A 13,825-nucleotide genomic window follows, 5' to 3' on the forward strand; every position below is an offset into this window, starting at 1 on the left:
ACCTCTGCGTATTAGAATGGCTACACCTCTGGCATAGTTGGAAAATGGCGCTTCTACTATCTCTCCCCACCGATGGTGTTTAAGCATATTGGTATCAGCAGAGGCCAAGTGCGTTGCCTGCAATAAGCATATATCAACCTCTCGGCGCAGCAAATAAGAGTGGATTAACCTCGCCTTCCTTCGATCAGTCAATCCTCTAATATTCCAGGATAAACAATTGATGACCTTCACAGGGACCCCCATCTCGGGCTAAATACGACAACAATCAACCTCTCCATCTCAGCCAACCAATTTTGTAAACATAAACGAACCATGGCATACACTTCCATAAGGCACATATATACACGACCTTGGGGGCCAGATCGTGGTATTTCGCATAGGCTATAACATTGAACCAAAACAAATTGTAGGTATTGCAGGCTACAACAACAGGCTAACAGCTTGTATCCCCCTCCTCCCGCTCCAACCCCCCAAATTGGTTGAGCATTACCCACCCAAATACCCAGCCTCATATGAATACTTGCCCCTGCGACCCATCCCGCCCCTCCCACACCAACCCACCAATACATTCAACAGGAACATATTCCAGATCTCGGGACTCATCCCTTGGGGCATGCAGAGTGGCCGCCATCCTCCCCTGTACTTGTGACAGGGTGGCCGAGCTACTTATGCCACGTATGTACCTCAAGGGCTCACCTGCAACTAAGGCCACCAAGTGAAACCAAGTGGGGCACTCGAATGCTGGCTTGGTGTGGACACCAACCCGCTAACATATTTACATCTTACCAACCTAGGGCTTCTCGTGGCACAACCTTTGCCCTCACAGTGCCACAAGTCAAATATCTTACCATACTTATCTAAGCAATACATATCATTCAATGTCACTCAGTCTATTGTCTGATGATTCGTTTTCCGGAGATTTCTGATTTCGTAGTTCTTTTGCTAGCTGTTTAGCGTATGTGAGCGCTGCATTAGCATCCACAAAAAAGGTGGGTCTGCCAGGGCCCTGAACCCTCAGCTTGGCCTGGTATATCAAGGCATACTTCGTGCCAATTTGCTGGAAAATATTCTTCGCCGGGATAAATTCCCTACGAGCCGCCTGCACCTGCAGGGTAAAGTCTGGATAAAGCGCTATGTTATTGCCATTGTACTGTATTGTCCCCTTCTCTCTGGCGAGGCGCAGTATGGTGTCGCGATCCCTGTAGTTGAGCACACGTGCCACTATGGGTCTAGCCGGTGCACCTGGACTGGGCCTAGGACCCAGTGATCTGTGAGCCCTTTCTATGAGAAACATGGGGGAAAGGCCAGTTCCAAACAAATCTTTGAGCATAGTCTCCACATATTGCGCCATATTTTGAATGTCCGACAATTCTGCAATACCTGTTATACGTATGTTATTACTCCTCGATCTCGCCTCCAAATCCTCGTTCTTCTGTTGGATCAGGGCCAGTACCTTGTCCATACCTTTCACTTTCTTCTCAATGTCGGTTTGGCCTTCCTCCGTTTCAGTCACACGTGTTTCCAACACACTGACCCTCCCCTCCTGTTTGTCCATCCGCTGTGTAATCCTGTCCATGCGGTCAGCCAGCGTGTCCTTTAGGAATCTATACCCTGCAGACTTGCCTTCAGCTCCTGAAACATGGCTCTTATGTCTGCTGCCGGCAGTTGGCCCTGTGCACCTTCTTCCGCCTGCTCACGTTCCGTCGCATCTGCATCTTGTTGTTTATTCGTTTTTTTGTCAAACGTGAGTTTGGGTTGTCCGGTTTCCCCATCTTTATTTATCGCTAGGACCCTTTCCGCTACAGGTAGGCCATTTGCAGGTTCCAATATCTGCTCCCAGAAGGATCTCAGCGTTGGCACTATGTAGTGCCCGAAGTGGCCGCTGCTTGCAGAGCCCCCAGCAATCACTGTCTCTTCGCAGTCGAGTTCCCCTAGACCCTACCTTACTTCGCAATGGTCGTAATTTGTAAAACAGAGTTAGGGTTGCCGCTAGTCTCGCTATATATCCATTTGCAGCAGTTCAGCAATCTCTCTAGACCGCATAAGTCGCGCTGTGCAGAGTTAGCAGGTAGGTTCTCTGCAGTATGGAGACCATTCACGATGCAACGTCACTGCTCAGTGTGTATCCACATTTCGTCTTACTGCGTAGTCTGTCACACTGAGTTGGTATCACTCGTGAATATTGTGACAAATGTTCCCCACCGCCAGTGCTATATACAGAGATGTACACTTGATGTGGTTCATTTGAGGTATCCGACCCGATTAGCGTGGGCAGTTTAGCACCATTACACAGAGCACTTGAGACGCTCTTGTCAGCAACACAGACCGGCAACGCCCCAATCCGGGTCTCTATGTACTTCCATATACAACTGATGAGTTCCCATGCATGCTACAGTACAAATCACAGTTCGACCATGCTCATTATGATGCTGCACTGTTACGGTCCCAGCTGTCCCCCCGCAGCGTGACCACGATGTTGTATTTGCACGGTCTGTCATTAAATCCAAAATACGTGTCAGTCGGTCTTTGTATAGCACAGGGATTATGGAGACACAACTACCCTCAACTGAGAACCTTTCGATTACCACTGGCCTCTGCAGTTCCCTTCCATATCTCCATGTCGGGCCTCAAACGTGTAACGTTGGCGGAGACACAAAATGGCGGCCAAAGTTTTCATTGACGACCGTTGCAGCGCGCACTAATCACTTCACCCCATATAGACAAATCGCCAACGCCCTCTAGTCAATATCCAAGTGCTGCGGGGTCATTCACACCGTCCACTCTACAGCCCCCTGTGCGTGGTACTGCCAATGTCAGTCTCTCGGCTTCCTACGTGCAATCGGCCTCTGTCTCACCGTGTCTCGTTGCCACCTTCAGCTGCCCGACTCTTCCTCCGGCGTCCACCTGTCTCAGACGCCAGTTATGTAGACAGCTAGGGCATCTCCAACAGTCCGCTCGTCGGTCTGTGCAGGCGCAGGACCCCCGTGTCAGCTGCAGCGGCGCCGCGCCGACGATATCCGCGCCGCCGCGCCCTCAGCCGCATCCAGAGCCGCTACTCGAGGCCCAGGCTCCAGGCGCTCGCACAGGCCCCACCACAGCGCCAGGTCCGCGACAGCCGCCACACTTCCAAATCGCTCTGCCCGGTCCCGATTTTTACATCGAGCAATAGCGGAGTGCCCCCACAGCCTTTTCCATCTGTTAAGACCAAGGTACAGCGTGTGAAGTGCGGTTAATGACGGATATTCGGCTCGGCCGGCGGAGCTGCAAGATAAAGCAGCCATTCCGCTGTGCGGCCAAGCCACGCCCCTAGATTATGACAATTAAGTGCAGGTGCCGAGCACCGAAAACCACAGGCTCAAATTAAGCACTGAGCAAGACTATTATTCTCAATGATCATAGGAGGAAATACCACCCATCTGAAAGTGATCAAGGGGTTTACACAACCCTCCCATTGTGTCCTTCTTAATTTCCCATCAATTATTAAAACACTCCTATTACGAACAACAACAGAACAAATAATACATGATTGAAATTACAACTCAAAGTGTGGTCAGCCAAAAATCTTTAAATCAGGAAGCAAAAGGGCCTTTGCTGGATATAGCTGGAATGCCATACTAATGGCGGAACGCGCTGTTGAAATGAAAAAACATTGATATTTATTTTTCAAGGATAAAGTACCCCAACTGAAAATATAATAACGTGTGTGAGAAAGTGGCTCTATATAAACTGGACTAGAAGGAAGTACAGTGTGTATAAAGTACACCAAACCCAGAGGTATAACAGAGGTTAAAGTCAGAACTGACCTTACTCTCCAAAGTGGTAGCTTGGTCGAGCAGTAAGGCAGTACCAGAGGACAGTGTAAAGCATTTGTTGTACACACTAAGTCAGCAAAAGGTTTCACACACTCAAGAACTGAACTCCAGGCCAATTGTTGTTATATCCTCAGAGATTGTTGTTTTATTTTTAGAACCAACAGTTACAAAAATATACTTTTGAAAGTACGAGTACTCTCATCTAAATACTTTGAAGAGGAGCAATACGTTTGTACACACAATAATTACAGGATAGATAATAAGCAACACAGTTCTGAAACACACTCTAGCATTGAGCTCAATGGGTTTTTCATAGGAAAGTACAGTTGATTACTTTATGGATTACTTTGGTAGTTCCAGGACTAGATCTTAGATTCAGTCCTGGGGTCTAAGCTGAAACCAGATTAGCAAAAATGTTTTAGTTACTGTGACGACAGGTTCTAGTAAACCCGCTAGGGATTACTTTTGCGGTTCAGTGCTGGGCTGAAAGGCACAGTACTGACTTCTTTACTGATCACAGGTTTGTATTTTCGAATTCGGACTTTGGCTGATTTTATAGCAATATTTTCAGTTTTCAAAACTTCACACTTAGAAAACTTTCGAGTGAAAATGGGTCAATGTTATCCAATGGCAGGTAAGTGAGTTACCGGTTTCTGAGTGAGTACTTGGTTGGTGAAGTTAGGGTTCTGGGCGTAGACTCAGGGGTCCCCCAGGGTCAGGTGAGTACAGTTAGTTCAGTCCCAGCGGCACAGGGGCGGCCGGGTGAAGAGGTAGGTAGGCCCAATGTTATCCAATGAGGGAAAGGGGGCCTTCGGTTGGTGGCTGCTGGCTAGCAGGCCACGCGGCTCTGGGAGCTGGGCTCCTGGTCACTTGCTCTGGGTAAGGGGGGGGGGAGAGGGGGCTCAATGTTATCCAATGAGGATCTTGAAAAAGGAACAAAGGCTGCAGGCTCGGGGACGGTGACTCTCCAGGGGCGACCGGCACTTCGAGAGGTAAGTTGGGATGATGGAGCACAGGTAGGTACCCCAAAGGGAGGCACAGGAGGCCACGGGGCGCCGGGGTGTCTTTGGGGGTCGGAAAAGCTTACCCTCGGCTGGTCGCGGTTGGGGTGGCCCCTGGTTCTGAGTCTGCAGGCGTCGGCTGGGTCGTCGAGGAGGGTCTTTGGGCACTGGACTTCGGGTCCCAGTCGCCGGAGGGACGTCCTCGTGGTCTTGGTTCGGGTTGGCCCGGTCCGGGCTCGGCTGGTGCAGAGTGGGCTGGTCCGGAGCTTCCTGGTGAGCACCAGGTGGGGTATTGCAGCAGAGCCTCTGCTGATGGGAGTCCCAATCTTCGAGAGGGTGAAGGCAGGCAGGTCCTCTGGGTGTCCCAAGGTTGCTGTCCGCGGAGGTCGCCGGATTCGGCAGGAGCAGGTTCCAGGGTCAACAGGCCGGTAGGGCTGGGGCCAAGTCAGTTGTTGCTGTCCTGTTGTTCGCAGCTGCGCGGCACGTCTTCTTCTTATTATTATTCTTTTGATATTGGGATCTGAGGAAGGAAGGTTCAAGGAGCCCCTAAATACTAAATGTAGGGGTGTTACAGGTAGGGCAATGGCAGGGACCAATGGGTCCCTGTCCTGGGGTGAGGACACCCCCTAGCCTGCTCCTCTCCTGTGGGAGGGGGGCAGGAGCCTGGATGTGATTGGGCAGGGCTCCCGATCTACATAATGGCCGGAGCCCGGGGTCGTGCTTCACCTCACCTTCCCCACCTGAGGGGTGGAGTTTACAAAGGTTGGCACACCCTCCTTCCGGACGTAGTTTTTCCCGCCAGTCTTCCCGCCAGAGTGGGAGTAGAACGGGTGGGGGGCCAGTTGCTGGGTACAGCAAATGGTCTGGAGAAGCTCTCAGACGTGGTATGCCTTTGAAGCTTCCCTCTGTCCATCCTGGGGGAGGAGACATATCACCTCGCCCAGGATGTTGATTGTTGCAGGTCCAGGAGAGCGGGGGGCTCTCCACCCAGGGGTACAGCAACATGTCTGTTGTGTGGCAGCCTCTGCAGCCACTCAGCCCATACGTGGATTGTAGGTTCGGGTTTTGGAGGGCATCTCTAAGATGCCCTCTCATGCATTTTACATTAAATCCCACACTGGCATCAGTGCGGGTTTAATGTGCTGAGAAGCTTGGTACCAAACTTGTCAGTCTTCAGTGTACCCATTATGGTGCTGTAGAGTTCGTAATGACGATCTCCCAGCACCATATACTCTTAAATGGCATCACTGCACTTACAGTGCCCAGGAATGGCCCTGGGTACTGTAGAGGCACAGGGCTCATGCCCCTGTGACCTCACCTCTGGCATAGGGCACCCAGCTAGAGGGGTGACTGAAGTATGCCAGGGCAGTGGGTTCTGTGGGCATGGCACACAGGGCTGTGTGCCATGTCAACTCTTGTTTTAGTTCTCTACTTAGGCACTGAGCCTGCAAAGGCAGTGTGTGGGTGCCAGGGTACAGGGCCCCTGAGAGTGGCACAATAAGTGCTGCAGCTCTTAGAGGTCTCCTCTGGTCACCATGCCCTGGGTACCTAGGGTACCATTTACTAGGGGCTGACTGGTGGCCAGAGGTGCAGATTGGGTATTTTGTTTCAGCATAGTTTTTCTCTTTAGGGAAGGAACACAGGCCCTGGGTATCCGATTGGCAGGGACCCAGGGCACACTCAGTCAAGCACATCAGTAGTTCAGAAAAAAGTGGGGGCATACCAAGGCAAGAAAGATGGCACTTTCTCACACAGTGAAACTTCAGAACATGCATATGTATAGACATCAAACACTCCCTCTGAAATGTGCCCATTTCCTCTTACTTCACCTACTCAGGACTAAATAGAAAACTCCTAGTTTTGATTAAATTCGACATATACATACAGATATAAATCAGCCAGTTTCCCAATTTACTTTGAATTTTTAAAAACAGATTATAGAATATAAGGAATGTTTTGAGGGTCTCCTTCTGTCATTAATTGCTCATTACCATCTCCTTTAGCTATGTATTTTTGCAAGATTAAGGAAAATGAAAAAAGGCAAGAATTTATGATTTGCCAAATAGTTGCAGGAGTGATTGTGATAATACTACAGGGCTGATATTTTCGGAGGACTGATAATTCTTCATCACATATTGACATTTAGTGCACAAACATCATTACAGGCATTGAAGTGAGAATGAGCATTTATCACATTAATACATGTGGAAGTATAATGGATGTAACTTAGTTTGTTCACTAACTCAAAAATGAATATGGAAATATACGAATAAGATGAGAAAAAAATGAATACAGACCTACATGCCAACATAAATACCACAAAAATGGGAACAAAAAAATCAAAATATAACTTTAGGGTGACAGGAATGAATCTGTACGGTATACCTATGAATCAGTAAGGTAGGTCTATGAATCAGTACGGCTATGATTCAGTATTGTATGTCATTAAATGAGTACGGTATGTCAGTAAAATTTGACAACATTTAAGATAGCAATCATCAATACCCATTTTAATTTAAAATACATATTTATATATATGTTTGAGCTCACAGTAAAAGGCAATTGAAGTACTTACTCAATTAAATAATGTATTCAACTGGCTTTACTACGAATTCTATTCTTTGGATGGTACTAGGATGACTGCGTAAACGAGATTCAATCTAGTATACTACACAAATGTATTGTTTATATAAAACTCACCTTTAGCAGATCCCAACACGTCTGCATAGCTGAATCCTCCAACAAAAACTAAACCTCTAAAGGACTCCAGGGTAATTGCACCAGAGCAGAGGTCCTGCATGGTCACATCCCACACCTGAGAAGAAGGGAAAGGCAAGATGAAGTACAGGACTGGCTTATGCTAGGACACAAACAAGTGACAAAGAGGGAAGACATTTGAATCTCCTCTGAGCACTGTTTAAAGATAACAGATATGGAAGAACTGGCTCCCTTTCCATAACTGTCTGGCACTGGAGGGAAGCAGAGAGAACTTTTTGACAGACTGGTATCACAAGGTGGTCATTTCTCAAGGTTACCCCCATCTCCCCCGTGCAGGTTTTGTGATAGTACCTAAGGGGCTCCATGATATTAGTACACAATCCATTACATAATCAGATTGTGATTTGCCAAAAATCTCTCAAGATAGGGAAATCAGGAGAAAGAAAAAAATACAGTTCTGGAGGAAGGTGCACTGCGGGGGCTCTGATTCTCAAACCAAGTGATAAAACAAGAAATGCTGCACATAAGACAACAAGAACAGGCAAATACAAAGGCTCTTGGTAGCAGTACCAGGAATGTTGCTTTCCATGAATGAGTGTAATCTACAGATACCAGAATGGCATAGAAGGCTCAGCTGTGGAGAGTAACATTGATGCCCAAATTCTATATATTGGAACAGAGAATCAAAGTGCCCTGATCTCACCTGAAAGCCAGCCATCAGTAGGGCAGCCACCATCTCACGGTCCCCATTACTCCCCTCCTCCCGCAGGACGGCTACTCGAGGTGGAGGTACACCTGTTAGAGAACAAAACCTGGTTACGATGTACACAGCGTATGCACTGTTGAAGCCTATGCACCCAGCTGTGAATGCATAGTTTGCTTTCTACGTGTGCCATCAGCCACAGCGAACTATGGTGAAAGCAGATGTAACTGCAGAACATACAACAATGTAATCACTACACTGCTAATTGCATAACGATTCTCTATAAAGCCAAAGATGACCTTTAACATAAAGAACATTTCCTAAATCCCACAAGAGGACTCTAAACTATCTGAATATTGCAGCAGAAGATGTCGTCTAAGGCCAAAAGCGTAATGAAAAATGAAGAGGGAACAGAATCCTTTAAACAGTTAACAAATACAGAACTTAGAGTACTGTTGCCACAGATCTAACACTCTTTGATCAACGCCTAGAGACTTGAAACCTCTGTAAATTACTATAACATCCACCATTCCAGAGCTCTGCGAGAAGTGTAGCGCAAAGGACATAATTACCTATTTCCTGAAGAATTGGAGACTGTTCTGAAGGGTCGAAGGAGAGCTTGAAGCTGGATCCGCTGCGTGTGCTAAGCCCAGCCTCTTCCTGCGATACACAGACTGGATTGGCCTGCAGCCTCTCCAACTGAAAGCTGGTGGACTCCCACAGCCCTCTGAGGTAAGCCATCTCCTCGCAGAGCACATTCTCACCATTTACACAAACTTTAACCTGGACAAAATCCAAGAGAAGGAAGGAATTACAAGGAAAATATTATTGCTTATGGACAAAAAATAAAGATGAAAGAGAAACTGTGCTATTATTTAAATGCCCTTGAATGCACCTCTGTTCCTCGTGCAGAGCAAGCATGCTAAGTTGTGGACACCCTAGTCATTTTAATTTCTAGACCGTGTGGACTTTACACCTGGCCCATGCATGCATGCAGTTGTACAAAGGCCAACAGTGGCTGAACAAAGGTTTGTGCAATACCAAACATCATTTGATTGTGCAGTAATATCCCTTCCTGCTTTCTCCTTTGCTCTACCAAATACTCATTATATCCTCTTTTTGTCTCCCTGTGCCATATTATACTACTCTTAACCCAGGAACATTCTGTGAGGCTGTGCTCCTTTATGGATAAAGGTCCCCCAACAGAGAAGGTATGTCCCCTTTCTGCCTCAATCAAATGATGCAGAGTTCGACCCACTCCCCGTCGTTCTTGGTTATACGAGGATCTATCCCTCACTGCCATACCTTGGAGGTGGGATGCATCATCAATCTATAGTCCCTATTCTGTGGGAGTCCGCCCCTAACTGCCCTGCAGATGCAGCTTTCACTGACTATCATGCGCACACCACCACAGTCACTAGACATTTCTTGCGGTACTCTGCGCTGGCTGTCACTCCCTTTCTCTGCCGCCGAAAAGGTTCTCTCACTGCCAGTTGAAGGCAATCTGCCCCTTAGTCCAACTTCTGGAGTAGGGCCAAGTTCATGGGCAATGGATAAGGAAAATTCTACTTACCAGTATGCATCTGTTCTTGGCATGTAGAGCTGTAGATTCACACACTATGCATAGTTCGCCATCTGGTGTTGGGCTCGGATGTTTGCAGTTTGTAATTGACTTGTAACAAGTCTTTGGAAGTCACAAGATAGGTGACTCCTCCTCTGGACAACAGTGCGCATGGGCATCAACTCCATCTTCAGATTTTTTTTCCGCCAAGAAGGGAAATGATGGAGTTTTGTGAGAAACAGAAAGAGATGTCCATGTAGAGAAGTGTGGCTCAATGGTTAGAGTGGCAGACCCTGATGCAGTAGTCTGGCCGGGACCAGGGTTCAATTCCCGCCTCGGCGGGTCTCGGGCTCAATTTCCTCGGACCTGATAATTCTCGCCTCGGTGCCTATTCTGATCATGAGCCCCACTCTGCACCTCTGGGCAATAGCTTGCTTAATCTCTACAACGGCCCCAACAACGCTGAGGATGCCTGACTTCACCTTGGGGGTGCCCAGGAGTGGGCTCCTCACAGGGAAGGGTTCCTCGGCGGTATTCGTACAAGCGCCGAGATGCCTCCGGGTAGTCGTGCGCTATATAAGTGCGTAATTATCATGTATGTTGTATCTAATTAAGATAATAGTGAAACAGATAAAGATAGCCCGGGAGATAGATGGGCCTCTGTGAATCTGCAGCTTTAAATGCCAAGAACATATGCATACTGGTAAGTAGCATTTTCCGCTCGAGGCATATGAGCTGCAGATCACACACTATGCATAGATTGCATAGCAGTACTGTCCCTTTAGCGGCGACCACCAGTATCTGCTGCAGTAGTCTGAAATAGTGTTTTGAGTACAGCCTGGCCTACACTAGCTTGTTGTTTTGCTTGCACATCTACACAATAGTGTTTTGTGAATGTGTGCGGTGTCGACCATGTTGCTGCTTTGCAGATATCATCGAAGGGAATGTTTCCTAAAAATGCCATGGAAGCCCCTATTTTGCAAGTGGAATGGGCTTTAGGGGGAATAGAAAGTGTACGTTTTGCTTTGTGATAGCAAATTTGTATACATTTGACAATCCACCTTGCAATTCCAGACTTTGATATGGGATTACCTTTAGGTGGTGGTAAAAAGGAAACAAAAACTGTTTTGTTTTGCGAAAAGGTTTTGTTCTGTCAATGTAGTAAAGAAGTGCTCTTTTACGTCTAGTGTATGAAGAGCTCTTTCGGCTACTGTTTGCGGTTGCGAGAAGAAGACTGGCAACTCTACAGATTGGTTGAGATGGAAGGGAGTAATAACTTTTGGAAGGGATTTGTTCTGAGAACAACTTTGTTATGATGGAGTTGTAAAAATAGTTGTTGAATAGTTAGTGCCTATAGCTCACTGACTCTCCTGAGAGATGTGATTGCACAAATGTGAGCTACAATTTCTTACATGAAAAGTCGCTTTCCTTGTGGCTGAGGTTCAAATGGAGGACCCATTAACCTAGTGAGGACGATGTTTAGATTCCACCCTTGGGAGGGTGGTACCCTGGGAGGAATTATTCTTTTGAGGCATTCCATAAATGCTTTAGTGGCAGGTACCCTGAATAATGACAGATGTTGTCTATTTTGCAGGTAGGCTGCTATGGCAGCGAGATGTAATCTGATTGATGTGTATGCTAGATTACATCTTTGAAGATGCAGAAGGTAACATATGCTGTGTTGAATGGACGTATCTAGAGGATTGATTGTGTTGGTACAGTAGATCACAAATCTTTTCCACTTGGCTGCATAGCAGGCTCTAGTGATGTGACGCCTAACTTCTTTGATGACGTTCATACAATCAGGTGGGAGACTGAGGTAACCAAATTCTAAAACTTCAGGAGCCAGATCTCTAGGTTGAGCTGTGTTGGATCTGGGTGTCTGATCTCTCCATGGGTCTGTGCTAAGAGTTGTGGGGAGAGATCTAGTTTTTGGTGTAGGACTACTGATAGTTCCAGCAAGGTTGTGTACCATGGCTGCCTGGCCCATGTTGGAGCAACTAGGATCAGTGTTGGTGACTGTTGTTGCAGCTTGCATACCACTAATGGAATGAGTGGGGGAGAGGCGGAAAACCATAGGCAAATCCGCCTGACCAATTCATCCATATCGCATTGCCTTTGGACAATAGGTGTGGATATCTGGCGGCGAAGCTTGGGCATTTTGTGTTTGAATGTGTGCCGAAGAGATCTATCTCCGGATGCCCCCACATTTGGAAAAAATGGTTGAAGAACTTGTGGATGAAGCTCCCACTCGTGAATCTGTTGTGTCTGATGACTTAACAGATCTGCCGTGTGATTCTGTATTCCTGGAAGATGTTTGGCTAAAAGGAATAGGTTTTTAGGAATTGTCCATCTCCATATGCTCTGTGCTTGTTGAGAGAGCTGTAAAGAGTGCGTCCCCCTTGTTTTTGTAGATAATACATTGCTGTTATATTGTCAGTCCGGACTAAAACAGCTTTGCCCGATACGTGTTTCCGGAATGCTTTTAATGCCAGAAAGATTGCTAGTAGCTCCAAATGATTGATGTGGAGTAGCTTTTGCTGAGGTGTCCACCTTCCCTGTATGGTGTGATGTAGTAGATGAGCTCCCCAGCCAGTGAGCGATGCGTCTGCTGTTAACACGATTTGTGGAACTGGCTCTAGGAACGGTCGCCCTTTGGAAAGGTTTTGTGTGTTAATCCACTGCAGAGCGAGATGTGTGCGGCCTTCCACCAACACCAGATCTGTTAGCTGACCTTGAGCTTGGTTCCACTGACGTGCTAAGCATTCCTGTAAGGGGTCCATCTGGAGTCTTGCATAAGGTACTAAGAATATGCAAGAGGCCATCATTCCTATTAGTTGCATAAACACTCAAGCTGGAAGTGAGTGCTGCGGTTGGAATTTTGTTATAAGGGCCTGCATACTTGCTATCCTGGCTGGATTGGGATATGCAAGGCCTTTTGAGGTGTCTATTGTGGCACCTAGATATTGTTGGATGCGGGATGGTTGGAGGTGAGACTTTGGGAGATTTATTGTAAACCCTAAGTCGTGAAGTAGTTGGATTCTGGTGTGCGTGTGATATACACACTGGATATATGACTTGGCTTTTATGAGCCAGTCGTCCAAGTATGGGAAGACGTGAATTTGTTGTCTACTTAAATGGGTTCCTACCACTGCTAGACATTTTGTGAATACTCTGGGTGCTGTGGTGACTCTGAATGGGAGAACCTTGAATTGATCATGCTGACCATCCACTACAAATCGAAGATATTTCCTGTGGGCAGGGTGAATGGGAATGTAGAAGTACGCGTCCTTGAGATGTAAAATGGCAAGGAAATTGCCTGTTTGAGTAGAGGAAGGACCTTTTGAAGAGCGACCATATGAAAATGGTCTGATTGTATGTATATGTTTAATGGTCTGAGGACCAAGATGGGTCTCAGGGTTCCATCCTTCTTTGGAATGAGAAAATACAGGGAGTAAACCCCTGTGTTTTGATGGTGCAGGGGAACTGGTTCTATTGCATGTTTTTGTAGGAGGGAAAGCACTTCTTGTTTTAGAAGCGTTAAATGCTCTGTTGACATTGGACGCTGTTTGGGTGGCATGTTTGGGGGAGTTGAAGTGAGCTCCAGGCAATAACCGGATTGGATGATTTGTCTTACCCACCTGTCCTGGTAATGGTGTTTCAGACAGGTAGGAACTGTGTCAATCTTCCCCCGACCGCAGTATAATGGTCTGGGGGGGAGTGACGGAAAGTCATTGTTTGGAGGTGGAGGCAGTGCGAGTATTGGTAGTGTTGCCTCTACCTTTGATTGTATTACCTCTGTAGCCTCCTCTGTAGTAACCCTGGTAGAGGAGGTCTGTGTGGGACTCTTATAGGGGGTGGAGGAGTTATCAATGTTGAGGCATCTAAAGGCGCCCCTATAAGAGGAGCGATGAAAGGAACTTCTGGTAACTTGCAATTGCAAAGCTCCCATTGATTTGGCACTATCAGTATCTTTTTTCATCTTTTCTAAAGATGAATCTACCGTAGGTCCAAGTAAATGTTCTTGATC

The 13,825-nt window shown here is 47.0% G+C and overlaps 1 protein-coding gene across 1 annotated transcript in view; it reads right to left on the reverse strand.

Moving 5' to 3' along the window:
• The window catches only part of PFAS (phosphoribosylformylglycinamidine synthase), a 323,630-nt gene that overhangs the window by 41,451 nt on the left and 268,354 nt on the right, over window positions 1-13,825 (reverse strand). Inside the window, exons 24-26 of the mRNA XM_078652618.1 lie at window positions 8,807-9,017; window positions 8,235-8,326; window positions 7,514-7,628 (exon numbers count right to left, since the gene is read on the reverse strand). Of these exons, the coding sequence (XP_078508744.1) occupies window positions 7,514-7,628; window positions 8,235-8,326; window positions 8,807-9,017 (418 nt within the window). The remainder of the gene's footprint in view (window positions 1-7,513; window positions 7,629-8,234; window positions 8,327-8,806; window positions 9,018-13,825) is intronic.

This window comes from Lissotriton helveticus, chromosome 7, assembly GCF_964261635.1.
Source record: "Lissotriton helveticus chromosome 7, aLisHel1.1, whole genome shotgun sequence".
Taxonomy (NCBI): Eukaryota; Metazoa; Chordata; class Amphibia; order Caudata; family Salamandridae; genus Lissotriton; species Lissotriton helveticus.